We start from the raw sequence: 11,418 nt of genomic DNA, 5'->3' as shown, positions 1-11,418 counted from the left end.
AGGCTTCTCATTAACGTCTTATAGCTAATGATGTCTGGTACAGCGTGAGCTATATAGTCAGCATTCAGGAATTATTCACTCAACACAATAATCCTGAGTGTGCCTACACTAACATGTTCACCCTGCAAACATGGGAAAGAGCGCCCTCTACTGAATGTAATCGGAATGATATTACACCAAGGTCTCACTTTATCATATCACGAACTGTGCAGGCATTTATGTACCGCAACAAAATACAGAGCGTTTTTATTCATTAGGGGGGACAGCCGTAGTCCAAGACATCTTTATGGTGAGTTTCTGGTCCAAGTGTGGAGTCAGCAGAGTGCCTGCTCACCACAGAACACACACTGCATTTTGTGACAAACACCACTCCACACACACACACACACTCTATAGTCTGAACTGGGAGAGGAACCAAACCAACAATACATTACACAGCTTAGTGATTTTTTTTTTTTTTTTTTTTTACATCTAGAGACATTCTGTCATGTTGGGGTTATTCTACCATTATATCACCATCAGGCCATGAGGGCCAATGTGTTGGCAATTGTACACAATCATGGTCAAATTAGGGTGGAAACTTTGCTTGTTTAACATGAAGCTCACATGATAGTCAGCTCATTTTGATTTGGACAGGCCCATGTGACCCCTACTGCTGGCAATATAAATGACCATATCCAGACTGTTGCCCATCAGGACACAAGACATTGGAGCACAATAAGAGTTCCTTGGGGGGGGGGGATCTAATATATACCACATGTATTTACCTCAAAACGTCATCGTCTGTTTAGTGCAGGATATCTTTGGAGGAAATAATTCAAACCCCAGGACATTTCTTGAATGGTTTGAATTTGGCAGATAAAAAATACAAATAAAATGTTTGATGTCCTAATAAGCTCAACAACGTGTGAGCAAACAGTAAAAACAGCCAGGACACGAACATTTAAAAGTATATTGGAAACAGTCGTTCAGTTTATCACAACATAATAATATGTGGAAACGTACAGTACGAACAAAGTGCTCCACCTACCCAAACTTTCAGTTATCGCTGCTACTACACTGCAACATTCCATTCATATATTTTACAGAGGGGTTAAGTGCATGTCATTGAGGAGGAAAATAGCTTTCTACAGCTGAAACGTGGCAGTTGTCTGGGACATGGCGTTGTAGACGAACGTGTTGTTGAAGGGAACAAACTGACGAGTGATGAGTTTGATGGCCTCTTGTGCAGCAGATCCTAAGGAAACGCATTGAAAGCATATTGAAGACGGTACATTTGCACCAACTCCCAAGAAAACAAAAAAGTTTACCCATAACAGAATAGCATGAGGATCCTAGACCATAATAGGATCCAAGTCCTGTAGAACTCACCTCCCAAAAAAGATGCCACTGTGTGTGGCTCAGCAGCACCGTAGCGACAGCTGTCGAAGAGCAAAGTGAAATGACATGTAGATTATTAAATCATGTTCCTCTCCTTGATTGATAACCTCTTATAGCTATTTTATGGTTCATGGAAATACTGCGGCGAAATTACAACTATGAAACACAAAAAGTGTAGTGAGGTTTTGCAGTGGGCTGTATGTCTCATGAATTGTTAAAACGACCATCGTCTCTGCACAGAACAGCTGACCGGACACGACACACAAAACGTACAACTCGTGGATGTAGTCATCCTTCACACTGACGTTGAGGCCGTACTCCTGCAGAAGGCTGTTCACACAGAGCTTCAACTTGCTAATGTCTTCTTCTACTTGGTAATTGTAGACACCTTCAAAAAAAAAAAGAGAGGAAAAAACATATCACCTGTCTGGAGATGGGCAGGTTAACATGGCAGAACACCGTTTCGTTCTGCTGTGTGTGACAAAACAGTTGTGTTGGGGGGGGGGGGCAGAGCTACGCCAGCCGAGCCGTACCTGGGTAGCGGGAGTGCTGCTGATAGAAACGGTCCACAGAGCGCAACATAAGGTACAACACCATCTCTCCATCTGCACCATCCATGGAGCAGGCTGAGGAGAGAGAGCAGCATCTTAGTACACACTACCAACACACATTATTTGTTTTTTAAAGGGACGCAAAAGCGAAACAAAAAGGCCAAATCAAGGAGGGAGTCTGTACGGTGTTGGACTTACTGATCGCATCTTTATTGACCGTCTCCACGCTGTATTCTTCAGCCAGAGACCTGCAGCGCACCACCCTCAGGAAGGCAGCGTTCTTGCCTGCAGACCGAAACACACAGCACAGGCACGAGGGCTCAACCTACTGCAGGGTTCCCTTTCATCATGGCTTCATCAAAGTGCAGCCACACTATTGTATGGCAAACATGGCGCTTTGAGTTATTGTTCAATGAGTTAAGAGTATTCAATTTACATTCCTGCCATATTATAGGTCCTCTTCACGTTATATATGATTGTTTGTGTGCTCGTCAGAATACTCACAGAATAGTTTGATGTCCTGCTCAGATATGCTCACTGAGGGCTTTGGCAAGGGGAAAAAAAGACAAAGAAATCAACCCCCATTTAGCTAGATAATATCAGAAATCAAACCTTATTTTACAATCGATCAAAAAGGTAATAAAATGTTGATACTAATGCAGCACTACTGCTACATAAGTATTACTGCAGGAGAGTTATTATGCGTTTTTGACATTACATGAGATGAAATATCCCAGAGACTGCAGAATAAGGTCCACATACCTTTCCAACAGACTGCAGGAGAGACTCTACATGCTTAGACACGACAGAAGCATCTTGCATTGCCTTCTCTCTATAACTGAAAATATTTACCTGCATTAATGCCTAGGTCAGAACTATGATGATTATGCCAGCAAAAAGCATACCTCGTGGAAATAAGATTAAGGCCCAGTCAATCGGAAACCGCAGCGTCATATGGTTTGGTACATACAATTCTACCATTTAGCTATGGACATTGGTTTATTATGCAATGACTGTCCTCTCCACGATATGCCCCAACTCAAAAGCATTGACCTGTGCTCACTATTAACCCAAAGCAAATAATTGACTTTTTAAAATGAAAAATCGGTGGCTGGCTACTTGCTATATACATGAATAATATAATCACTCCCTACACATTCTGGAGGTTGATGAACTTCTCTGAGTCCGCAATCATGTCTGGAATGGAGCCACGTACAGGTAGGTTTCCGCCGCCGTCGTTCTGCACAAACTCCCTCACTGCTCGCGTCATCACCCAGAAGGCTGGAGTCTGCATATAGCAGAGAAAGACAGAACAACAGTCAGTCACATATTAAAACGTACAAATAAATCCTTCACAGGATGCTTCAATCATGGCCTGAGTAGACGTGTCATATTTTGAGTAACCTGTGATGTAATGTCATTGCATTGCTCTCCATTGAAGAGGTCGTCAACGCCACTCGAAATCTACAGAGATGTGAGAGGAGTTAGAAAAGTTGACAGAGTAGCAACTTCCAGTGGTCTCATGCAACCAGCAGCACGGATGAACATAATACGGCTTGAAAGGAGTGTGTGTGTGTGTGTGGTGGGGGGGTATGAGAAGAGCCACCTTGGTTGGGTTAAGGGCTGTGTTGACGTTCTTGATGGCCTCCTCAAAGTTCTCCTCATCCTCGGGAGTTCCCTTCTCATTCTTCAGGATTCCTAAAGACACCAAGTATCATGAGAACATAAACCATTTACAGAGGTATAATCTGGATAAGATAGTGTCTGTACACAACTAAATTGAGGTGAAAATGTAAATGTCAAGAAAAATCTACGTCAAGTTAAATACCTTGCCGAATAAGCTGTTTGAAGGCCTCCTTCTCTTTGTAGTTCTTCGGTAACTGAAAATTGTGCTAGGAAAAAAATGATGTATTCTTTGTCAGCGCTCTTGTACATCATAGGGTGCTGTAGAATGTGCCTTTGATTGTTGGTCACAGAAGTATTACCTCACTGAACCACTTTTCTAGGTATTTGGCAACAATGATGATCCATGGTGTATGACCGTGATCCTGCAGAACACAAGAGCATAACAAAATACATGAACCAGGGAGGACCAAATTGCAACAGTGGCCTAAAGAAAACGGCCAACAAACATGGACGACAGCCCAAACACACCTTCTTCCCCATTCCCTCCAAGTCGTAGGACTGGATGTGGCTCTTGAGTTCTGCAAATGGTTGGTCAAGCCTCAGGTCTTCCAAGGCATTGTCTGGATGAGACTCAATCACTAGAGGGAGTGATCGCAAACAACTTGTTTGAGATTAACTGCAAGAGAACACAGTGCTTGTCACCATTACTACAGATTCAGCAATACACACATGACTCACAAGGTGTAATATACCTGTGTGCTCCTTCACTACTAGCCTCATGTAACCGACGAGGCCATACGTTCTACACACCAGGAAAGGTACGTTTGCATTCCACAACACCGACCCCAGTCTCAAACAAGTGCTGTGAAAATAAAACTAAAAATAATAATTTACATGACAAGAAAATGTTTTCATACTTGATGTTACTTTGTAAGACTGTCATAAATATAAAATAAAAATCTTGATATTGAAATGTATGTCAATAGATAAATGTGTAGGAATATGAGGATGAATCACACCTTTCTGGCAGCTGGACACCAATCACCAGGGTAAACCTGTGGAAGAACTCTGGGTCGTTGTCCAAGAGCTTGTCTGGGCTCTATAATGGAAAATGAAAGACCAGATCACAATAAGACAAACAAACAAGACTTGTATCTGCTATAAGTGCTCTGCTTGTTATCGAACACTCAGAAATCAATACAATCAACGTGCACTTTGTGGACAGTGAGACATCAACGGCTACTGAACTGGTGCAGCGTTAAAGTCACACCTGGATTGGAATTAACACAGATCTAACTCAACACCCTGAGGATCCTGAAGTCAAATCTAGGCTTTTGTTTTTCTGACAATATGACAAAAGCTGTGCCAGGGAAAGCCCTCTTCATGGAGAACTGCTCATAGTTGAAAACAAACCTCCTCCACAAAGTTCCCAGATACATCAGTGTTCAGCTCCTGTAGCAGCTCTGTGGCAGCCTGGGCTCGATTCTGGAAAACCACATCATCCCAGATGACTTGTTATGACATTATGCATGCAGGTAGAGCTGAGATATTGATAGAATAGAATACCATTAGGTTATAATCGCTTACCCTTCCTATGCTGTTGTTGCTAAGAAAAAAGCTGAGTAGAAAAGAAAAGTTAATTAAAAGTTGAAGACAGTATATTGTAGAAAACATTTTAAGATCAAAAGCGCATCAATGAGGTGATAACACTTAGCCTATCACTTTCTTACTTATTCCCGACGTCTTCCCCGGAGACTTTGTGTCCATCGACAATAGTGAATGCTCCAATGCCTGATGAAGAGAGAAACCAGCTTAGGTAGGCTAGCCTATCATGGCGCATTCCCTTAGAGCAGTGTTTTCCACTCCTGGTCATCGGTATTTTCTAGAATCAAATATTGAAACATTTACCTGGAAGCACAAGGTTCTTGAGTATTTCAGTCCCGGATGCAGTGGAATTGATCAGGCATACGTGTGCATTTTCAAGTTCTTCTTGGCCATGGTCTCCCCACAATCTGAAACGGATAACAGGTCATCATGTCAACGACCATGTTGCCAATCTCCAATGCCTTGTTATTTAGCTGTTATCTCATCTGGTATGGTAAATAGATGAGAACAAGGAAACCTTTTTGAGATTCAGTCAGTAAACGACACCAATCCTGGCTGGTGTTGTTGATCGTAAATGACGAGGCTAGAAGCTAACTAGCAGATAGCTACCAGCTGACTGTAATAGTACAGCTAGCTAGCTAGTATATCAGTGAAAACTAGCTACAGTAGCTAGCTATTATAATTGTAAAGCATGATAGTTCGCTAGCTGGCCGAGTTAACGTTAGCCCAAGAGAATAGACTATCACGCATAAAGAGTTAACGTTACTGGGCTTGCTACGTTAGCTAGCTGCAGTTTGTCAGTGGATATATATCTAACTCGTGCAACGATATACGTTTAACAAATAATTGTACAATTTGCACATTATTTCTATCCTTACATACCTCAATTGTCTATCGTATTTCTGCTCTTTAGCAGTTTTAGTCGCTGCCATGGTCCGCTTGGAGAAGAATCCCACCAGTTAATTTGATAACTCTATTCGCTGATTCGATAGAGAGACAAATGGGTGAACGCAGTTGTAAATTCAAAGCTGCACTTTCGATTTAACTACAGTTGACCACCAGATGGAGTAATAGAGAGTATTCCATCGATTCAAACCTGCGCAAAATGTTATTAATTATTTCTGCCACAGTTGCCACCACCCATTCAAACTAATCAAGGAATTTGATTTACAACACTTTTATAATATGAGTGCTGCACGGTGCCATCGTTTTTTGGCTGGTTTGGGGAAAACAATTATACCTTGACTTTGTTAATACATTTTGAATGACATGTTATAATAAGATGTGTTCACTTAGATGCAACTTTTTAAAATCTTGGTTATATAATCATTATTATAAACTGGGTGGTTCGAGCCCTGAATGTTGATTAACTGACAGCTGTGGTATATCAGACATACCACGGGTATGACAAAACATTTATTGTCACTGCTCTAATTACGTTGGTTACCAGTTTATAATAGCGATAAGGAACCTCAGGAGTTTGAGGTATATTGCCAATATACCACGGCTAAGGGCTGTGCATTCCGCATTGTGTCGTGCGTAAAAAAACAGCCAGGTATGTTGGTCATATACCACACCCCCTCGTGCCTTATTGCTTACATATTAGGTATGCGTTTAAACTGGAAATGCAAAACAACACTTTACGCATTGAAATATGTGCCATGCATTATCATTAAAACATGTGAAACATGTTACTTCGTTAGTCCAGAGGAAAGTGTATCTTAATTGGCTGCTGTACTAGGTCTAATTATCATAAATAAGGGGGTCTTTCTTTAGATGTTTTGAAGTACAGTAACATAAATCAAGCAGTGGAATTTAAAAGAGGGCGTGGCAAGGAAGGATCATTACGATTGCCACCTGATCATCCTTCCCAACCTCAACTCCCAGACTTCATTAACACTGCTCACACGCCAGCACTTGCTCTTCGTCACGCCATTTATCCCATCAGTTCGTGCAGTCTGGACTGTGAGCTAGTCAGCATATCGATAAGGTGAATCTAAGCGGAATCATCGAAATGACAGGGCGTCACTGGGGATACGGAGAGGAGGACGGTAAGTAAAGCTTACCAACCTGGGAGAGCATCACTATGCACGCTACTGTAGAACACACCGCATCTCAGCGCTGACCTTGTTTGGTGACGCTCGTGCGCTGCGAGTGACAGGCATTCGGGCATTTTTCTCTGCAAGACTGAATGCATATTTGATTAAATACTTCTCTGATGGCAATAGGCTATAATCACATTCATGTTTTGAACTATGTCACCTCTGACATTATTATTATGAAGCGACAGGTGACAGTGGCTGATTTAAAAATGTTTAAAAAGTTTTTGTAAAATGGTGAATGACTGGATCTCCTTTCTTACATTACATGTTGTCATGTCCAGTTCTGACCATCTTTGTTTCAAAGGTCCAGATGCATGGCACAAAAACTATCCCATCGCCCATGGCAATCGCCAGTCTCCCATAGACATAGTTCCCGAGGACACTGTATACGATGCCAGCCTGCCTCCCATATTCGTCTCCTACGACCACTGCAACTCAATCAACATCTGCAACAACGGCCACTCTGTGACAGTGGAGTTTGATGACACCGATGACAAAACAGGTAACTGCAACAGAGGGGAAGATATCGCTATAGCTCATATAGAATGCAAAGAGAAATACAAGAAGTGGTGGAAAAAGTACCCAATTGTCATACTTGAGTAAAAGTAAAGATACCTTTTTTTATAATAGAAAATGACTCAAGTAAAGGTCACCTAGTAAAGTTCTACTTGCGTTAAAGGCTAAAAGTATTTGGTTTAAAATATACTTACGTATCAAAAGTATGATTCATTTCAAATTCTTATATTAAGCCAAACTACAACACTCAAACATAACTTACAAACGAAGCATGTGTGTTTAGTGAGACCGCCAGATCAGAGGCAGTAGGACTGACCAGGGATGTACTGTTGATAAGTGCATAAATTGGATCATGTTCCTGTCCTGCTACGCATTCAAAATGTAACCAGTACTTTTGGGTGTCAACTAAAATGTACTGAGTAAAAAGTACAATATTTCCTTAAGGAATGTAGTGAAGTAAAAGTAGTCAAAAATATAAATAGTAAAGTACAAACTACATAAGGAGTACTTTAAAGTATTTTTTACTTAAGTACTTTACACCACTGAATACAAGCAATATTGAGATATAGTGTTGTTTCAGATTCGATCATCAACCCTTCAACTTTGACTGAGTGTGAAAGTCAGCCAGCCCAGGCATTTTTTTTTCTATCACTGATGTATATCATTGTGACGGGTGGGTGGTTGTTTCTGGACACCTCCATCACTCATGACTATGACATTAGCCAACACAACCACTGTATTGGTAAGGGGACATGTGTAGTAGTACTATCATGCTACAACCACCACCCTTTCATGCACATGTGACACTTATTTAGTGGATGCAATTCTACCTACGTGCAGTATGCAGATGAATCGTTTATTACAATGTCTAGCTTACACTTTGCATGGTCTCAGTCACTGTTGTTTATGCTTCAAAGTTCACTGACAGCAGATTTCTCCACCGTCGTCCATTCTGAGCAGTGTAGTAGATTGTGGAAGCCTAATGCCCTAAATGACACAGCATTTTAGTTTTATTGCCAGGAAACTTCAATGTTCAATATTATCCATTGAAAATATGTTTTGGATTTGCAGACTTCATCACAACCGCCATCAAAATGTGGTTGATGGATAGACCACTTAAATTTGTATATCATTAAGGCCCCTCCTACAGGACTGTATGATTCAGTGAGATGTGTTTTTGTGGATATAGTGAAGCCAGTATTTAACTCTAGGAGTGTCTTTCTGCCAGACCAGACATCTGACCACATCAGGTAATCTGTATAGTTGCGTCATATCTGTTTTTAAACTGACAGTCCAAGTAAACAAAGTCATTGACGAATAAAACATGAGGAGAGCTGCTTTGCTTCTGTGGCATCAAAAGGTCATTGGAACCAAGGGTCTGAATAGAATGACAACCAAGTAAGTTGGGGCTTGTATTTTGAAAAGTGGTAACTGAACGCCTACAACAAAAAGGTGTTCTAACTCTTATCTCGTACCCCTGCACATTGACTTTGTACTGGTACCCTGTGTATATAGCCAAGTTACTGTAAACTTAGTGTATTTTTTCCCTTATTCTTTTTCAGTTCTCTCTACATTGTTAGGAAAGGCCTGTAAGTAAGCATTTTGCTGTTAGTCTACACCAGTTGTTTACAGAGCATGTGACAAATACATTTAAAAAGGCACTCGCACACTTTTCTTCTGGTGAAAGAGAGGCGGACCAAAATGCAGCGTGGTGGTTATTCATGTTTTTAATAAAGACTACTATACATGAACAGACTAAACAAAACAACAAAAGTGAAAACCTAAACAGTCCTATCTGGTGCAAACACAGAGACAGGAACAATCACCCACAAAACCCAACACAAAACAGGCTACCTAAATATGGTTCCCAATCAGAGACAATGACTAACACCTGCCTCTGATTGAGAACAATATCAGGCCAAACATAGAAATAGACAAACCAGACACACAACATAGAATGCCCACAGCAGCTCACGTCCTGACCAACACTAAAACAAGGAAAACGCATACGAACGTGACACCGTGACTAATTTTTCTCAGTATTAAAAAAGTGTGGCTGTTTGGCTCAGGTGTAGATCACTATGAAACCGAATTCACAGGAAACCAAACAAAGAAATTCCATTCTGCATGACATGGTCTTATGATGATAGACTTCCCTATACTTTCACCATCGGGCTGGTTGGAAGTTCCATCACCTATGCATGCCCATTTGTCCTGTTTCCCTTTTGTGGTTGTGTGATTTATGGTGTGTGTACCTTTTTTGTACATGTGTGTACATGCCTGGTGTATCAGTAACTCAGGAAACGTAGGAACATGCTCTAAAGCACACATTACCCAGGTGCCATTCTTATCCACCCAACCGTTTCATGCGGATGAATTATTAGACGCATTAATAAAGTCACAACCGGGCTAATGGAAACTGAAATGCAGGATCAATTTGATAAATGTCAACAGACAATTTGTCCGTTCGACATGGTGTGATAATTTTTTGGAAGTAAAATGTATTATGCGAGAAATGGCGGAAACGTCTTTGTGCAAATATTGATCTAATAACAATCATATCGAAGCAAACGTGGAGTCACGTGTGGTCCTCCCATAATGATTCTGGAAAGCATGCAGTTTGTTAGGCTACTGATGAAATAAGTTACGATGATCTTCACAGGGTGGTAAAGTGCCCAGTGATGCGCTTGATTAGGGTTGCAAAGCTACCAAAGTTTACCGACGTTACCGGAATCTTCAGTATTTATTTTTTATTTAACCTTTGTTTAACTAAACAAGTCAGTTAAGAACAACTTCTTATTTACAATGACTACCTACCAAAAGGCCTCCTACGTGGGCTGGAATTAAAAACAAAAATATAAGGCAAGTGCGAACACTACATAAAAAGAGAGACCTAAGACAACATGGCAGCAACACATGACAACGCAGCTTGGTGGCAACACATGGCAACACAACATGGCAGTAGCACAACATGGTAGCAACACAAAACATTGTACAAACATTATTGGGCACAGACAACAGCACAAAAGGCAAGAATACCATTTTTGTAAATAACAGAAAATATAGGCCAATCTACTGTTTTTTTTTTTTTTAAATATGAATATGTTTGTTTTTTTTAAAGTTTTGGATATATATTTTTAATTACTATATATGCCCCCATATTGTCCATGAATTTCTAGTAGATATACATGGCTCAAGAGAAGAGAAAAAAACATCTAATCAAGCAATGCCATTATTTTTTTTATGTACTCTGCAGGTGCAACAATTTACTTTCTTTTACAACTGCCACCAGTTTGACAAGAATTACATTGACAGGAAATACACACTGACATAGCAAAATAAATGAGTGATTTTTATTTTGTTTTTAAAAAAAGGATATTTCCTGCTGAAACCCTCCTATTTAACACCAATGGTATTCACAAAGTTGATGGTTTATATTTAGGATGTTTTCTTGCTCTGTAATTGTATGTTTAAGTTGAACATCTTAATTATATCACATGTAAAATATATGAAAAGGCCACACAGAGTGCGATGGAAACCCATTTAACTTGTTTTTATTTTATTAGGTACATGTGAATTTCACTCTTAAGTTATTTTAATGTGCACCATGTCATGACGCACACAATGTTTATTTGATG

General features: G+C 40.4%; 2 protein-coding genes across 2 annotated transcripts in view; one reads left to right on the top strand and one right to left on the bottom strand.

The window, feature by feature from the left end:
- Window positions 1–496: 496 nt before the first annotated feature.
- On the bottom strand, window positions 497–6,251 carry LOC118358172 (NEDD8-activating enzyme E1 regulatory subunit). The gene is made up of 20 exons (XM_035735703.2): window positions 6,045–6,251; window positions 5,466–5,569; window positions 5,288–5,348; window positions 5,145–5,175; window positions 4,971–5,042; window positions 4,577–4,656; window positions 4,310–4,419; window positions 4,086–4,195; window positions 3,917–3,979; window positions 3,760–3,823; window positions 3,538–3,629; window positions 3,336–3,395; window positions 3,086–3,219; window positions 2,694–2,769; window positions 2,436–2,475; window positions 2,130–2,216; window positions 1,914–2,006; window positions 1,654–1,768; window positions 1,372–1,421; window positions 497–1,237 (listed from the first exon to the last, which is right to left on the bottom strand). The coding sequence occupies exons 1-20, from the start codon at window positions 6,092–6,094 to the stop codon at window positions 1,128–1,130; spliced, it is 1,602 nt and encodes a 533-aa protein (XP_035591596.1). The 5' UTR covers window positions 6,095–6,251; the 3' UTR covers window positions 497–1,127.
- A 707-nt stretch (window positions 6,252–6,958) lies between these two features.
- LOC118358181 (carbonic anhydrase 7-like) overlaps window positions 6,959–11,418 on the top strand; it is an 18,663-nt gene continuing 14,203 nt past the window's right edge. Inside the window, exons 1-2 of the mRNA XM_035735716.2 lie at window positions 6,959–7,213; window positions 7,569–7,766. Coding sequence (XP_035591609.1) covers window positions 7,177–7,213; window positions 7,569–7,766 — 235 coding nt within the window. The 5' untranslated portion in view covers window positions 6,959–7,176. The remainder of the gene's footprint in view (window positions 7,214–7,568; window positions 7,767–11,418) is intronic.

The sequence above is a fragment of the Oncorhynchus keta genome, chromosome 2 (genome assembly GCF_023373465.1).
Source record: "Oncorhynchus keta strain PuntledgeMale-10-30-2019 chromosome 2, Oket_V2, whole genome shotgun sequence".
Classification (NCBI taxonomy): Eukaryota; Metazoa; Chordata; class Actinopteri; order Salmoniformes; family Salmonidae; genus Oncorhynchus; species Oncorhynchus keta.
The sequence above is the reverse complement of the archived record's forward strand: the minus strand, read 5'-3'. Positions and strand labels throughout refer to the sequence as shown.

What these genes read in the sequence shown, in the direction of transcription:
- LOC118358172 (XM_035735703.2), bottom strand. Translation starts at nt 6,094, where the DNA reads ATGGCAGCGACTAAAACTGCTAAAGAGCAGAAATACGATAGACAATTG. An exon ending in CTGGGAACTTTGTGGAGGAG is followed by an intron (nt 4,657 to 4,970) that starts GTTTGTTTTCAA and finishes TTTCCATTATAG; the next exon opens with AGCCCAGACAAGCTCTTGGA. An exon ending in GCAATGACATTACATCACAG is followed by an intron (nt 3,220 to 3,335) that starts GTTACTCAAAAT and finishes TGCTATATGCAG; the next exon opens with ACTCCAGCCTTCTGGGTGAT.